This window comes from Trachurus trachurus (genome assembly GCF_905171665.1).
Source record: "Trachurus trachurus genome assembly, chromosome: 10".
Lineage (NCBI taxonomy): Eukaryota > Metazoa > Chordata > Actinopteri > Carangiformes > Carangidae > Trachurus > Trachurus trachurus.
Genome location: NC_139894.1, coordinates 21,922,657 through 21,934,845, shown reverse-complemented (window position 1 = coordinate 21,934,845; position 12,189 = coordinate 21,922,657). Strand labels below are relative to the sequence as shown.

The 12,189-nt window shown below is 44.9% G+C and overlaps 1 protein-coding gene across 1 annotated transcript; it reads right to left on the bottom strand.

Moving 5' to 3' along the window:
- nexmifb (neurite extension and migration factor b) lies at positions 1-11,287 on the bottom strand (the record flags this gene model as incomplete). Its single annotated transcript, XM_083980476.1, is given in 4 exon segments — positions 1-67; positions 2,332-6,550; positions 11,193-11,202; positions 11,204-11,287. Coding segments are annotated over 4 exon segments (4,380 nt in total).
- Between the last annotated feature and the right edge of the window lie 902 nt (positions 11,288-12,189).

Sequence of the window (12,189 nt, the reverse complement as noted above, 5' to 3'; positions counted from 1 at the left end):
CTAAATGGGCTTGGAGCCCATGTGGAGCTTCCCATCAGCAGCTTGTCTTGGTCCTAACCCTGATACACTGGAGAAAAGAAACAAAGGATCATGGCAGAGAGGAGAGAAAGAAGAGACAGAGAAAGATTGATTATGAATCTTGCCATATGCAAGCAGTCAATTACTATCACCTGTGTGTCAGAATTACCATATCCAGTGTGACAAGGTCTGTTTTTAAATCAAGCTTCAATTTGTCCGCACATCTCCACGCAGTCTCATGTAATTACTGCAGTGTTTAAAAATAAAATTCAACGTTCGAGAGAAAAAATATAGGCCTATTGTTGGAGTATATATTGGTAAATGATACTCTTGTAATCAGTTAACAAGACTCTTCATTTCCCCTGCATTCTATTTATTAAACATTGATTGTAAGGTCCACTTTAAGGTGGATTTATTTAAGGTGGCAAATGACCCCAAAATAATTAATACAGAGTTTACACTGGATCATGTTGTGTATTTTTTTTTTTAGTTTGTTTTTTATTTGTGCCCTTTTTGGCGTTAATTTTGACAATATTTTCTGCCAAAATATTGACCGATTAAAACTGAGATGACGACTAAGACGTAAAAGAAAGTACTTTCAAAAAGAAAGATGTTAAATTTAGACATGTGAAAAAATGAACCAAAATAATAAGAGACCAAATACACCAGTGGTGCAACTGATGAAGTATTGCAGTGTTAAGAAATAAATTACATGAGAATGTCAAGAAAAATTACTGTTTAAATTACCATTTCAGGTAAGATAGAAGTAAGATTCCCATGTGGAGCTAATGCACATGCTTTCCTTGATTTACAAGATTACCGATTCCATTTGTACTGAAGACTGCTTTCACATTCACATTAAATCTAACTGCAAAAATGTAATGTCCATTCACAACTGATGCGTGCATCAGAATCTCTATGAGTAATAAACCACCTTGAATTTCCAGTACAAAACAGCTATTCAGTGAGGCACAGCCTCTGACAAATGACAAATAATTTCCTTGCTTACCCTCAAACATCTACACTCTCCTTGGTCCAGAGAAAGCTCATATGAACATCTCTTTTTTTCCATCTTCTTCCTCTACAGTAGCCTTCAGGGCAGATCTCCCCTTTGCCTCTCTTTTGTTGCTTCTCAGTGCCAGGCGATGTTGAGGTAAATTGAATTTGGCAAACAAAGTGGGGGAAACGAGGAGAATTCAGAGTCTTTCTGATTTGGTTTAGTGAGTGGTAGTGTACCACTGCCAGCTGTTGGTGCCTTTCATCAGAGGAGAGAGAAAAGTCCCAAATAAAGAATTCCTGTAGTGGCAAGTCTCTGTAAGTAGTCTCCAACCCGAGCAGCCAATATTCCAATGGATAGAAAAGAGGAACAGCCAATATTCACACATATATAAGAGGTCATTTACACAGCATTGTTACTTTTGGCACATTGATTTTAAGATTATAATTATCTTTTTTTTGCAAATATTGCATGTCCCTGTACAACAACATTGACAAAAATACTCTGAGGGTGGAGCTTTTATGAATTTGCAAGGCGTAAAAATGTAAATTTAGATAACCAGTTCCTCTAAACTCCAGAAGAAAAAAAAAAGCTCGATAAAAGGAAATGGAAAGTCATTCCAACTTTGAGTGGGAAAAAAAGACAATGTCTGATATGTCATCAATACAAAATGGTCCCATCTTGCTTTTTCAAGATGTCTTGGGCTTAAATAGGGCTCATTAATTGTAGGTTTCCCTCTTGAAATGAGCCAGGCAGTGTATGAAGGACAGCAACAACAGGACATCCATATTCTGCATACAAAAACAGATGAGGAGGAGGGGTGCGTAGATGTCACTCAATGCATTTGTGTATATAGCTACATCTTTAGGGAAAAGGGGGAATAAATACATAATTCAGGGGAGTTAGTTCTGCTGAGAAAATACAAAAACAAAGTTCCTCAAAAAGGCGACAGAACTGTTTTCAAGGCTTATTCTTTTTTTTTTTCAGACAAAAATAAAACAAAAAACGACTATAAGAAGAACAAACAAAGCAGAAACAACAAAAGCAAGAAAAATGCAGCCATGGTCGTTTCAAATCTCAATCAAGCTTGACACAATCACTCAATAGGTAGTTTGCAAAGTACAAGAAGTTTTTCATGCAGATATTAATTTCCTCTTCAGGTGGGGGTTAAAAGGAAGTGGGAGTAGTCAGGGGGAACGTAGTACTCATGCAGCTCTGGCATAGCGTCAGTGTAGGTATGCTTGGGAGGGAGGGCTGAGCAGGTAGTGGGGGAAAGTGAGAAAGGGGTGCAACAGCAGCTGATAACAAAATATTACCTCAGTTTCTCAAAAGAGGTCATCAGTGCTATGTCCTTATTTGGGTCCCTCTCACCTCGCTTCCCCTTCAGTGTCTCAATCCGAGGGAACTTTGCACTGGTCTTGTGGCGGTACAGCTTTTTGTGTGCAGGCCCAGGGTTAATAAAGTTGGGTTTATCAAACATGTTACAGCCCAGAGCCAGTTGGGGGAATAGGGGATGAGAGGGGTTGAATTTGGCCTGGTTTTTGCCTCCCTTTCCCCCAGCCTTTCTGCCTCTCCCAGCCCCTGTTAGCACGGCTCCTTTTTTCTTCAGGTCAGCCTCTGTGCCTGCCAAGATTTTGAGGGTCTTTAGGTTGAGGCTGTTGGCCTCGGAGGGCATGCAGGCCTCCGACATGGGATTCCACAGTGGCTCAATAGAGGCCATCATGAACCTTTGGACCTCAGCCATGCCAGAGACAATGTTGGACAGAATATTAGAGGGCTCCTCGAATTCTCTCTGGTCGTCCCCGACCAGACTGTTGCTCTCTGACCAGCCGGTGCCAGACCAGTCCCCAGTGCTGCTACTGTCAGTCAGGCCTGTGCCACAACCACCTGCCTGGTTCTTTGCTGCTTTCCCCTCTAACATGGCCTTTATCTTTTTGGTGGAACGCGAGTTCTGTTTAGGGGTCTTGACCTTTTCTGACTTGGGAGCTCTGGGAGCTCTGACTTTCTTTGGGCTCTGTCCTGCAGCTGTCTGTTTGCAATTGCCTTTCCTCTTTGACTTTATGCTTTTTGCGCCGGGCACCATCTCACCAGTCTGTTCGTCAAATTCGGTCAATCCTAGCTCCTTTTTCTCTAAACCTAACACGTCCTGACTGTTGAAATTGTGCAGTGGAAACTGGCTTTCTTCCACCGTGTATGCATTTGCCGTGTGCTCTTGTTGCTGCATAACGTCACAGTTCCACTTTACCTCCCTATTGCAGTCTATGGTGATATCATTCACGTCCTGGAACTCTCCAACATTCCCCGCTATCTTCATCTCACGCCCAGCCACCTGGGGGGACAGGTTGGGGGTCTCAGGAGGGGAAAGCTCTGACAGCGATGAGTGTCGAAACTTGTCAGGGGTGAAGTTGGAGATATCCAGCAGGTCTGAGGACTCCCTGAGTGGGGTAAGGGCGTCTACACTCTGCTGAATCACCACTTTAGGACTGCAATGAGCTAAAAAGCTGTCCCGGCCCTCCTCCTCACCCTCCCGCTCACAAGACTTGAGGCTGAGGGAGCTGTAATTGCTGGAGGAGGCTGACAGAGAGCCCACTGAGTCATAGCTGATGAGCCTGCCGTTGTCTGTGCATAGGGACCCTCTCTGGTATTGCACCTGGCCCTCCACACAGACAGACTGACACACTTGCAGATCTGCCCCGGGCTGCAGCCCGGCCTCAGTCAGGTAGCTCTTCTCATAAAGCAGCCTGTCAGCCTCAGGGCTCAGCTGGCTGTAGTTAGACACTGGCAGGCTCTCGTTCAGGGGCACAGCACCTGGGAAGTTGTTGGGTAAGATGGGAGTCTCAGGGGTCTCTGGCCCAAAGCTCTGGTTGTGACTTGCGCAAAGCTGTGGGTGCCACATCTGGGGGAAGCTGGGGCAGTTCTGCGGAGACTGCTGGAGCTCGGACTCAGAGGGAGGCGAGAGGACGCAACTCTGAGCGAGCTGCAGAGACGAAAACTGTTTCTCCTCCAGGGACAGCCCCAGAGGATACTGCTGCCTAGAGGGCTGCTGGGGGAAATAGGAGATAGTTGCTCCAGCAGAGGAGTCTGTAGCATCTAACAGAGTCTGCAGGTAGCCCCCCGGGATGACAGGGACACCTGCCTCCACCTCCTCTGAGGAGGAAGCTTTGTCAGGAGAGCAGGTGGACGAAACAAAGGGGAATTTCTCCTCAGTTGTGGGAGCAGTGGCGGTACTGTCAGAGAAATGGGGTTTGACTGTAGTTGAGCTAATGCCTGCCTCTTCTAACCCAGCAGTAGGGTCCTCAATCTGTGCTGCGGCAACACAGGCATCCGTTTCATTTGTCACGCTCCTCCCCTTCTCTCCTTCTGCCTCTTTCATTTTCTTGCTCCTCAGCCTGGCTTCGCTTTTGAATTTCCTTATCCTGACTGTTTTATTTCCTCCCAATCTCCTCCCCTCCCTCTCCAATCTCTCCTGGGAGCGGCTCTTGGCCGTGACTGTGTGCGTGATGGAGTTTGTGTCTAATGTGACTGGGAGGCCTGGGGCTGCTATTATTCCCCCTACCGTGGGGGTGGTCTCCTCTTTAGTGACACCTCCCTGGCCCTGATCAGAGAGAGGGGAGCCCTGTGCTGTTGCTGATTGCTCCACAGTGTGAATCCTCTGAACCTTAAGCCTGTTTGCAATCTTGTATTTCCTTTTGGGATGACTAGAATTAAAAGGGCGATGATGGCGTCCGTTTAGATGAAAACCACGTTGTTGTTTATCTCTGGCAGCCAGCTTAAGCTGTTCCTGTCTCTCTCTTTGCCTCTCCTGCCAGAAATCCTTCAAAGGAGCCAGTGTCTCATATTTGCTTACTGAGTCAGTGGTTAAGCTCACAGTAGCATCCACAGGGTCTAACTTGCCCAGTTTCACTGACATGAGTCTCTCTCCTTTAAACCTGTTGATGATGATGTACTTGATGACCACGGGAGGCTCTTTACGACAGGATTTCCGACGTTTCTTGGGGCACCAGTCTACATCCTCCTCCTCTTTCTGACCAGCAGGTGCTTTCTCTTTTTTCTCAGCGTTCTTCTCACTCTCCAACGAGTCAACATCGTACAAGTAATCATCACTATATCGAACCTTTCTCTTGGAGCGTAAGCCGTAGTTGAGAGGGTTGGAGGGGCTGAGGAATCTCTTCGAGTGGGCCTTTTTAAATTTGCCCTCCTGCAGGGTGTCTGAGGAGGAGCCAGTGCAGGAGCTGTCATCACTGAATTCTCCCGACTCCTCTGTGGAATTGAAGTCCATTAGATAATTGACTTTGGGAGTAGACATGGGTGAGCCCTGGGAGCCATCGAGGGGGCTCCTACCACTGCAGTCCCCGGCCTTTCCTTCCTGTCCTGTCTCCAGGATGAGCTCATCGGTTTTGGGCTGAAGCTCCTCAGAACTCCTCCTCAAGACTCCCACTCCTTCCTCTTTCTTGGCACAGTTGGCCAGGACACTGGGGAAGAAGTTGAACTGTGTCTCCTCCTGGAGCACATTTGTCTTTTCCCTCATGTTGTCCTGGAAAGACTCATAACGAATCTTCAGTGAACAAACATCGCTGCTTAAAGTTGAATCATCATCCTCGTCATCAAATAGATTGTCAACATCTTCCTCAGAGAAGAGGTTGACAGACAGTTCGTTCTTAGAACAAAGGTCTAGCAGCTCCATCTTACTCTCGCTGATGAAGGATTCAAAGTAGCCCCAGTCCTGGCCGGCATTAGCCAGCAGAACCTCCTCCCCGCTCACTTTGTCAAGTAACAGTCCCTCATACAAGTTCTTAGCTGTTGCGTCATCCTCTGGATCATCACAATCCTCTGTTGTTTTGTTTCCATCTGCTCTCTTGCCCTCACCTGGGGCTTTCGGCAGAGGAAAGCTAAGTAGCTGGTCAGAGAGGAGTTGTTCTCCGTAGTGACTCACCGCCTCCCCCGCATGGCTCAGGCACTGGATGCTGATGTTGTTGATGTCAGAGAAGTCCTCTCGGCTCACATCCCCTATCCTTACGCTTAGCCCAGACTCTGTGTCAGGGTTGGTGTTGGGGTCATGGGGCGGGTTCTGGATGGAGTTGGGATCAGTAGCATCGCGGGTTTCAATGAAGCAGCCAAGGCAGGTGGGGGCAGGCTGAAGAAGACACTCCTCTGTCAGGGCGGACACAGTGCCGGGCTCCATCATTGTTGCTGAGAGGGGGAGGGCAATGGGAAGCGGAAGGGACGTTTTCTGAGTCTCTCCTGTTGAACCCCAGGAGCTTAAAGCTGGGGTGGGGAGTGATGTGGGAGTGGGAGTGTGTTGAAGCTGGGGAACTACAGTTGGAGAGTCATCGGAGGGAGGGCAGGGTGCTACTGTTAGGCCCAGCGAGGGGTCAGTGTCAATGGGCAGAGGGAGGGTTGGCGACGTAGGCGTGGTCCTCTGGTGTGTTGGGCAGGCCTGCTGGGACATCTCTGCAGCAGGAGGAGGTGAGGATGGAGGGAGAGCAGCATCAACGAGCCCGCAAAGACTCAGATCACCACTCTGCTCACATACCCCTAAAAGAAAAAAAAAAGAAAAGACATTTCAGCTCTGTGAAACATAAGTCTGTAGTTAAATTACATTGTTATTGTGCTGTAGTTACACTGACATTTCTTCTGGGCTGCTGAAATGCAATTACTGTCAATTAACCCCCTAGAGCTCAAAATGTCATTTTGTGACGCAAGCCTTAAACATTAATTTTTAGTTTCAGCGAGAGGTATTAGCCATGTCAGGCTGGGTACTGCATTACTGCCTGATGTTCAAATGCGAAAGTCTAGACCTGGCAAGACCTAACACAGCCACACTATATTCACATCAGGTTCACCCAAAGTGAGATCCCCTGGATCCTGCTAAGTTAACAGGTGAACATGAAAAATTATGAAGGAGCTGCTAGAAATTCTTTTGTTCCACATATTAGAACAAAATGATCATTTTTCAGCATCTTACAGGACGTTCTCAGAAACAACAACTCTCTCCGAGCGTCCTGGAAGTGGGTGTTTTGATCAATGGAATGACTTGTACAATTATGCAACATTTGTTTCATGAGATAATAGTTACTAAATGGTTGGTGTTAAATAAAGCTTTCATTCATAGACAGAGAGTAAGAAAAGGCACTCTGAAGTGTTACTAAAATAATGAGGGTTTAGAAGTCATCTACTTTATGGAAAGAGTATATAGAAGTAGTGTTGTGATATTGTCTTCCTTTCCCAACCCAAAGGTAATGTATGCCATCAATATAATGCAGTCGTCTTGCTTTACCTCCCCCTCCTTTTAGAATTCCATCTGTATAGACACAGACACATCTTAACTGTGAAGTAACAAGATACCACAAAATTACACAGCAACAATAGCGGTAATGACTAAATTGAAAGTAGGTTTTTGGTGATTTTCTGCAGGTCGATTGTGACAATGTCTTAATCAGTTGAAGACATCCATCTGATGAGTAACAATCAAAACCCACAGAAGCAGGCTTGTAGCAGCAGGCAGATAGCTTTGTTTGCTCTGCATAATTAGATGACAGCAGAGGAGGCAGGTACGTACACATGGGACACGACAGGCCCATATGTTGGAGACTGTATAACCAATATCATCTACACCTGCCTCCCTCTACAGTCCCAAGCTGCTGCCTCACACACATATTCTTTAAAACCATGCCAGGGAAAAAAAAATGAAAATTGAAAAACATACCACAGCAATTAATGTGTTCACAGAGGTTAACTAGCAACGTCCCCCATTTTAGGATGGATGCGCCTAATCACTGTTGAGGTAGTGATAAATGCTTGAGGGAAAGACTGCTTAACAAACGGCATCCAACATGGCTGTTTCGGTGGCGAATAAATCTTTGAATATGGATATGATTTGAGAGTGATTTAACGAGGTAATGAATTTTCTGAGAGCTGGTCTCTCTGGGTCTGCGGCCTGCAGACACATCGGAGCAACCAGAACGCCTACTAAAAGCATACAACTGCGCTACTGTCATCCTTAATGAAGAAAACCTCAGGAGAAATATGCATCTTCCCTTTTTCCTCTCGGAGTCAGAAAACTGTTATAGCAGCAACTTGTCAGAGGCTGCAGAAGCAACACAGCGAGGCGTTTGCCATCAGTTCCCTTCAATCTGTGAGCCAAAATGACCCCTGAGCAAAAGCATGTTACTGACACATCACCAACCACATGGCATCATATGGCACTTATTGTAGAGACAGGAGCAAGACTACAATTACAATTTTCCAGGCGTGGACTCGATTCATTCAGATTTATTTGGTATTATATTGGTAGTAACAGTCGAAGTACTTGAAATCATCTACTAAGTAATTTTCTCAGCACTCATAGACAACATAAAAAGAAATTAACCTTACAAAAAAAGCAAGGCCGCAGAAAGAGGGAAATTACAAAAAGGGGGAGAAATTAACTTCCGTTCTCCCCCCATGCTTGCATGAAACCTAAGCTGCCACCTAATCTATATAAAGATTGTTCAAAATTGCTGTGAAACATTAAACTCATATTGAGAAATGTGTTTCCTCAGGGTTTATAATGGATTAACAATCTTTCCTATCCAATGTGTGCGTGCATGTGACTTTCTGGTGTGTGTGTGTTGTGTGTGTGTGCGTCTGTGTATAAGAGAGACAGAGAGAGAGAGAAAGGGTGTGTGTGCATGAGTGGATGAGTGTGTGTGTGATAGAGTGTGAGTATTGGCTTGGGGGTATAGTGTTATCGAGAGGCCATCTGTCTCCAGCTGGACCATTAGCTCTTCAGCTGTTCAGAATGTGCCACAGATCAGTCAGTCAGACAGGTACACAAACATACACACACTACACTCAGAGCACACGCATACGGGTTCTTACGATGGCGACTGTAGCTGACAAATTGAGTTTGACATTGGAGGTCAAAGGGGGATCGGCGGCCTTATTTTCACTGATATAGTGCAGCATAATGTTAGCACTGCATCTATGCTGGCAAATGTAAACAAGATAAACATCCAAAATACTCACTGCTGCCAGAATTCAATATCGAGCTTACAGAAAGAGCAGCTCGCATCCTAATAAAATTTTTTTTTTTTTAAACAAGCTTTGTGCACTCTGAGATCATTCTAACACACAGTTGTAGTTTTATAACTGTGTGTATTAAGAGAAGTGCAACTTGAATAAAAGCTGAGGCTGGATATGACACTGCAGCCCATGCAAGCTGGCATGGACATTCACCACTGAACATATGGAAGAACCCCGGCTGCTGGCAGGTGGCGGTGATCTTCTGATCCCCGGCCCTGCCAAGCCCAGCCATGCTAGACAGCCCCACCACCGCCAAGCTAGACCAGACCAGCCCAGACCAGCCCAGACCAGTTAGCGCTCGGAGCTCTCTCGCTCTCTAGCCATGGCGGTCCAGGGCTTCATCCACCTGAGGTAAGCCCGAGCCCCGAGCACTGTGCCAGGCGACTCTCTCCGGGGAAATGAGCCCATGCAGAGGGACATGGTCATGGACATGAGGAGAGAGACGAGTTGGCGCCTGTGGCCTCATCTATTAGTGTGTCAGATGCCACACATGCACTCACAGCCACACATGCACATGCACACATATATCCATCCATCTATTCGCCTCATTTCTCGAAATAGGAATAGAAAAAAAAATGAATATGTAACTAACTGTCTACATGTAGAGTACTTATGTCCCTGATATTATTAAATAAAGTCATACATCCATTCTGATGGACCAAAGGAATAACAGCTGAAATGTCACAATATGAAATACAGTGCAGATGAAAACCGCTTTCCCCTTTAAATGGCTTTTTAAAATCACTCCAAATTCCCAGCCCCCCCCCTCCATCCTCCTCCCTTTTCTGCTCGCTATCTCCTTCCCTTCCAACTTGCCTGCTCCTTATCCCTGTTATATGAAGGCTTTTACAGTGGTAAAATGCAGAGCTAGCCGTTTTGCAGCTCAGCCACCCGGGGCGTTCCCTCATCCAGCTGGTAGGCCAGCCACAGATGCCGCTTGCTACCTTTTTGCTCCATCCCCACTATATGACATTTTGTGAATGGTGGGGGGAAATCAATCTAGCCAGTACAGGATGTTCATAACAAGTGGTGAGTAACTGCAGCATGATTCATGGCCATCCTCCTCAGAGAGCTGCCCTATTCCTGCTCAATGGAGCTGCTTTCACCCTTTGCTCTATTTCTCTTTTCCTTACTCCCATTCTCCATCCTCTCTCCCTCTCTCTTTTCCTCTCAGTGCCTCTCAGGGAACAGACTAGTGCTGGGGATAATCTGTGTGATTCTCACAGTGGGAACAAGTCAGTCCCTAGTGAGACTGACCAGAGCTGAAACATCTAGATAAAGGATCAGTGGTTCTTGGTAGAGGTAAACTATAGGGGGCAGTAGGCAGTGGCTGAATGAACTCCGGAGAATGCACAACAATAGTTCAGCAAAAGGGACAGACTGTTCTGCAAAATGTACCTGGAATTATTTGAATTACGTTTTTGTCAGGAGCTCACACCATGTAAATATTATTATTTAGTTCGTGAGAATACACAGACGAGGAGTTGACACAACCTGAAAACAAAAACTGAACAAATAAGTCTGAATAAACAGTATTTTTATACCAAATCCTTCATTTGCCTGTGCAAATGAATGACAATGAGTGTGAAAGAATTAATAGCTTCTACCCTTTTTCACATTTGCACCTTTTTATGCCAAAAAGGAGATGTTATATTTCTGAGTTGTGGAGGCATCGGGAGAGAGGATTAACAATAGCTTAAAACGCTTCATTCAATGTTTCTTTTCCACTTTTCATCTAAAAAAGACAGGATGTGTTTCACGTTCCCCATATCTTGTCAAACAGCTTAAAACTGTGGGTGAAAAGCTAATTCAAGGAAAGCGAGTTCCATGGTATGCAGTAATACTAACCACTAATTGTCTTTTCAAAGTTTTCATGCTGCTGTGAGAGAAACGGTTGTCATTAAGCTTTCATTTATTCTAACGAATGCTTGATTATTCTTGGGAAAATTAAAATTCTTTCTCTTAGGTCAACAACCAAGTATCTGTAAACGTTAAAAGCACATTTTCCAAGAATTAAAAGGAAAAATTAACATTTTCATCTTCATTGCTCAGTTTACCAGGAAGTTAAAAGTAATGAATGAATATTATGTTTACAACTTATTAAAAAAAAAACGTGAATAGTTCACCTGTATTCTCCAGTACATTTGCATTCTCTGGTTCTGTAGTCTTCACAATCAATGTGAGACTGCTGTCTGTTAACACATCCATCAATACGGCCCAATGCTGCACCTCCTACGCATCATTTTGACTGTCCCACCTGTTGAAAGAGAAAGCCGGAGAGAAACAGAGAAGACGGAGAGAAATACAAAGAGACATGAGTACGAAGGGAATCAATAAAGGGTGACTGCCGTGTCTCTAATGCAAAAAGAACACTAACAGCAAAACATTAGATTTCATCACAAAAAAAGCACTGACACAAGAAACAGGCAAACACAAAGTTGCAGTAATTGTAGAAAAAGCTCCAAACATGATAGAGACATCAAAGAAGCCCTTTGGGCACCAAACAATCAGTCATTTCTTCTCCGTATCACAGATTCGTGTCTAAAATTAATTTAAACTTTGCCAACCAAGAAAGTACACAAAGAATTGCAGCTGAGATCACTATGGCAACTGTATGCCATACTATCCTATTTTAAGCTTCATTTAACATTTATAGCAGAGTTGTTAACCTATGCGAACCTTACATAGGCGGCTCTGAGCATATTTGTTTATTGTAATTAGCTGACTCCCTCCCTTATGTGTGCCTCGGCAGCAGGGAAACCAACCCGCCTCAAAGAGGAGAGACTAAAGAGATCTGAGTGAGGCGGTGACAGCAAACTGTGAACACTAACAATACTTTTTACTGTAACGAGCAATTGAGAAAGTGGGGGTGGGGATGGTGGAGAGTATACATAGCAGGATGCACTGCACTAGGCATGGAGTCATTTAAAACAATACCTTGAGGGTAAAGAGAAGAAAAAAGAAGGTGAAGTTTGTCAGCCTCTTGAAAATGGGTGGGGTGGCACAGAGAAGAAAAAGCATATTAATCTAGAGTGATTCCTGAAAGAATAATGACGGCACGAGGGACTATAGGCCAGTAACTGATGAACATTTGATGCTGTGGCCTCCTG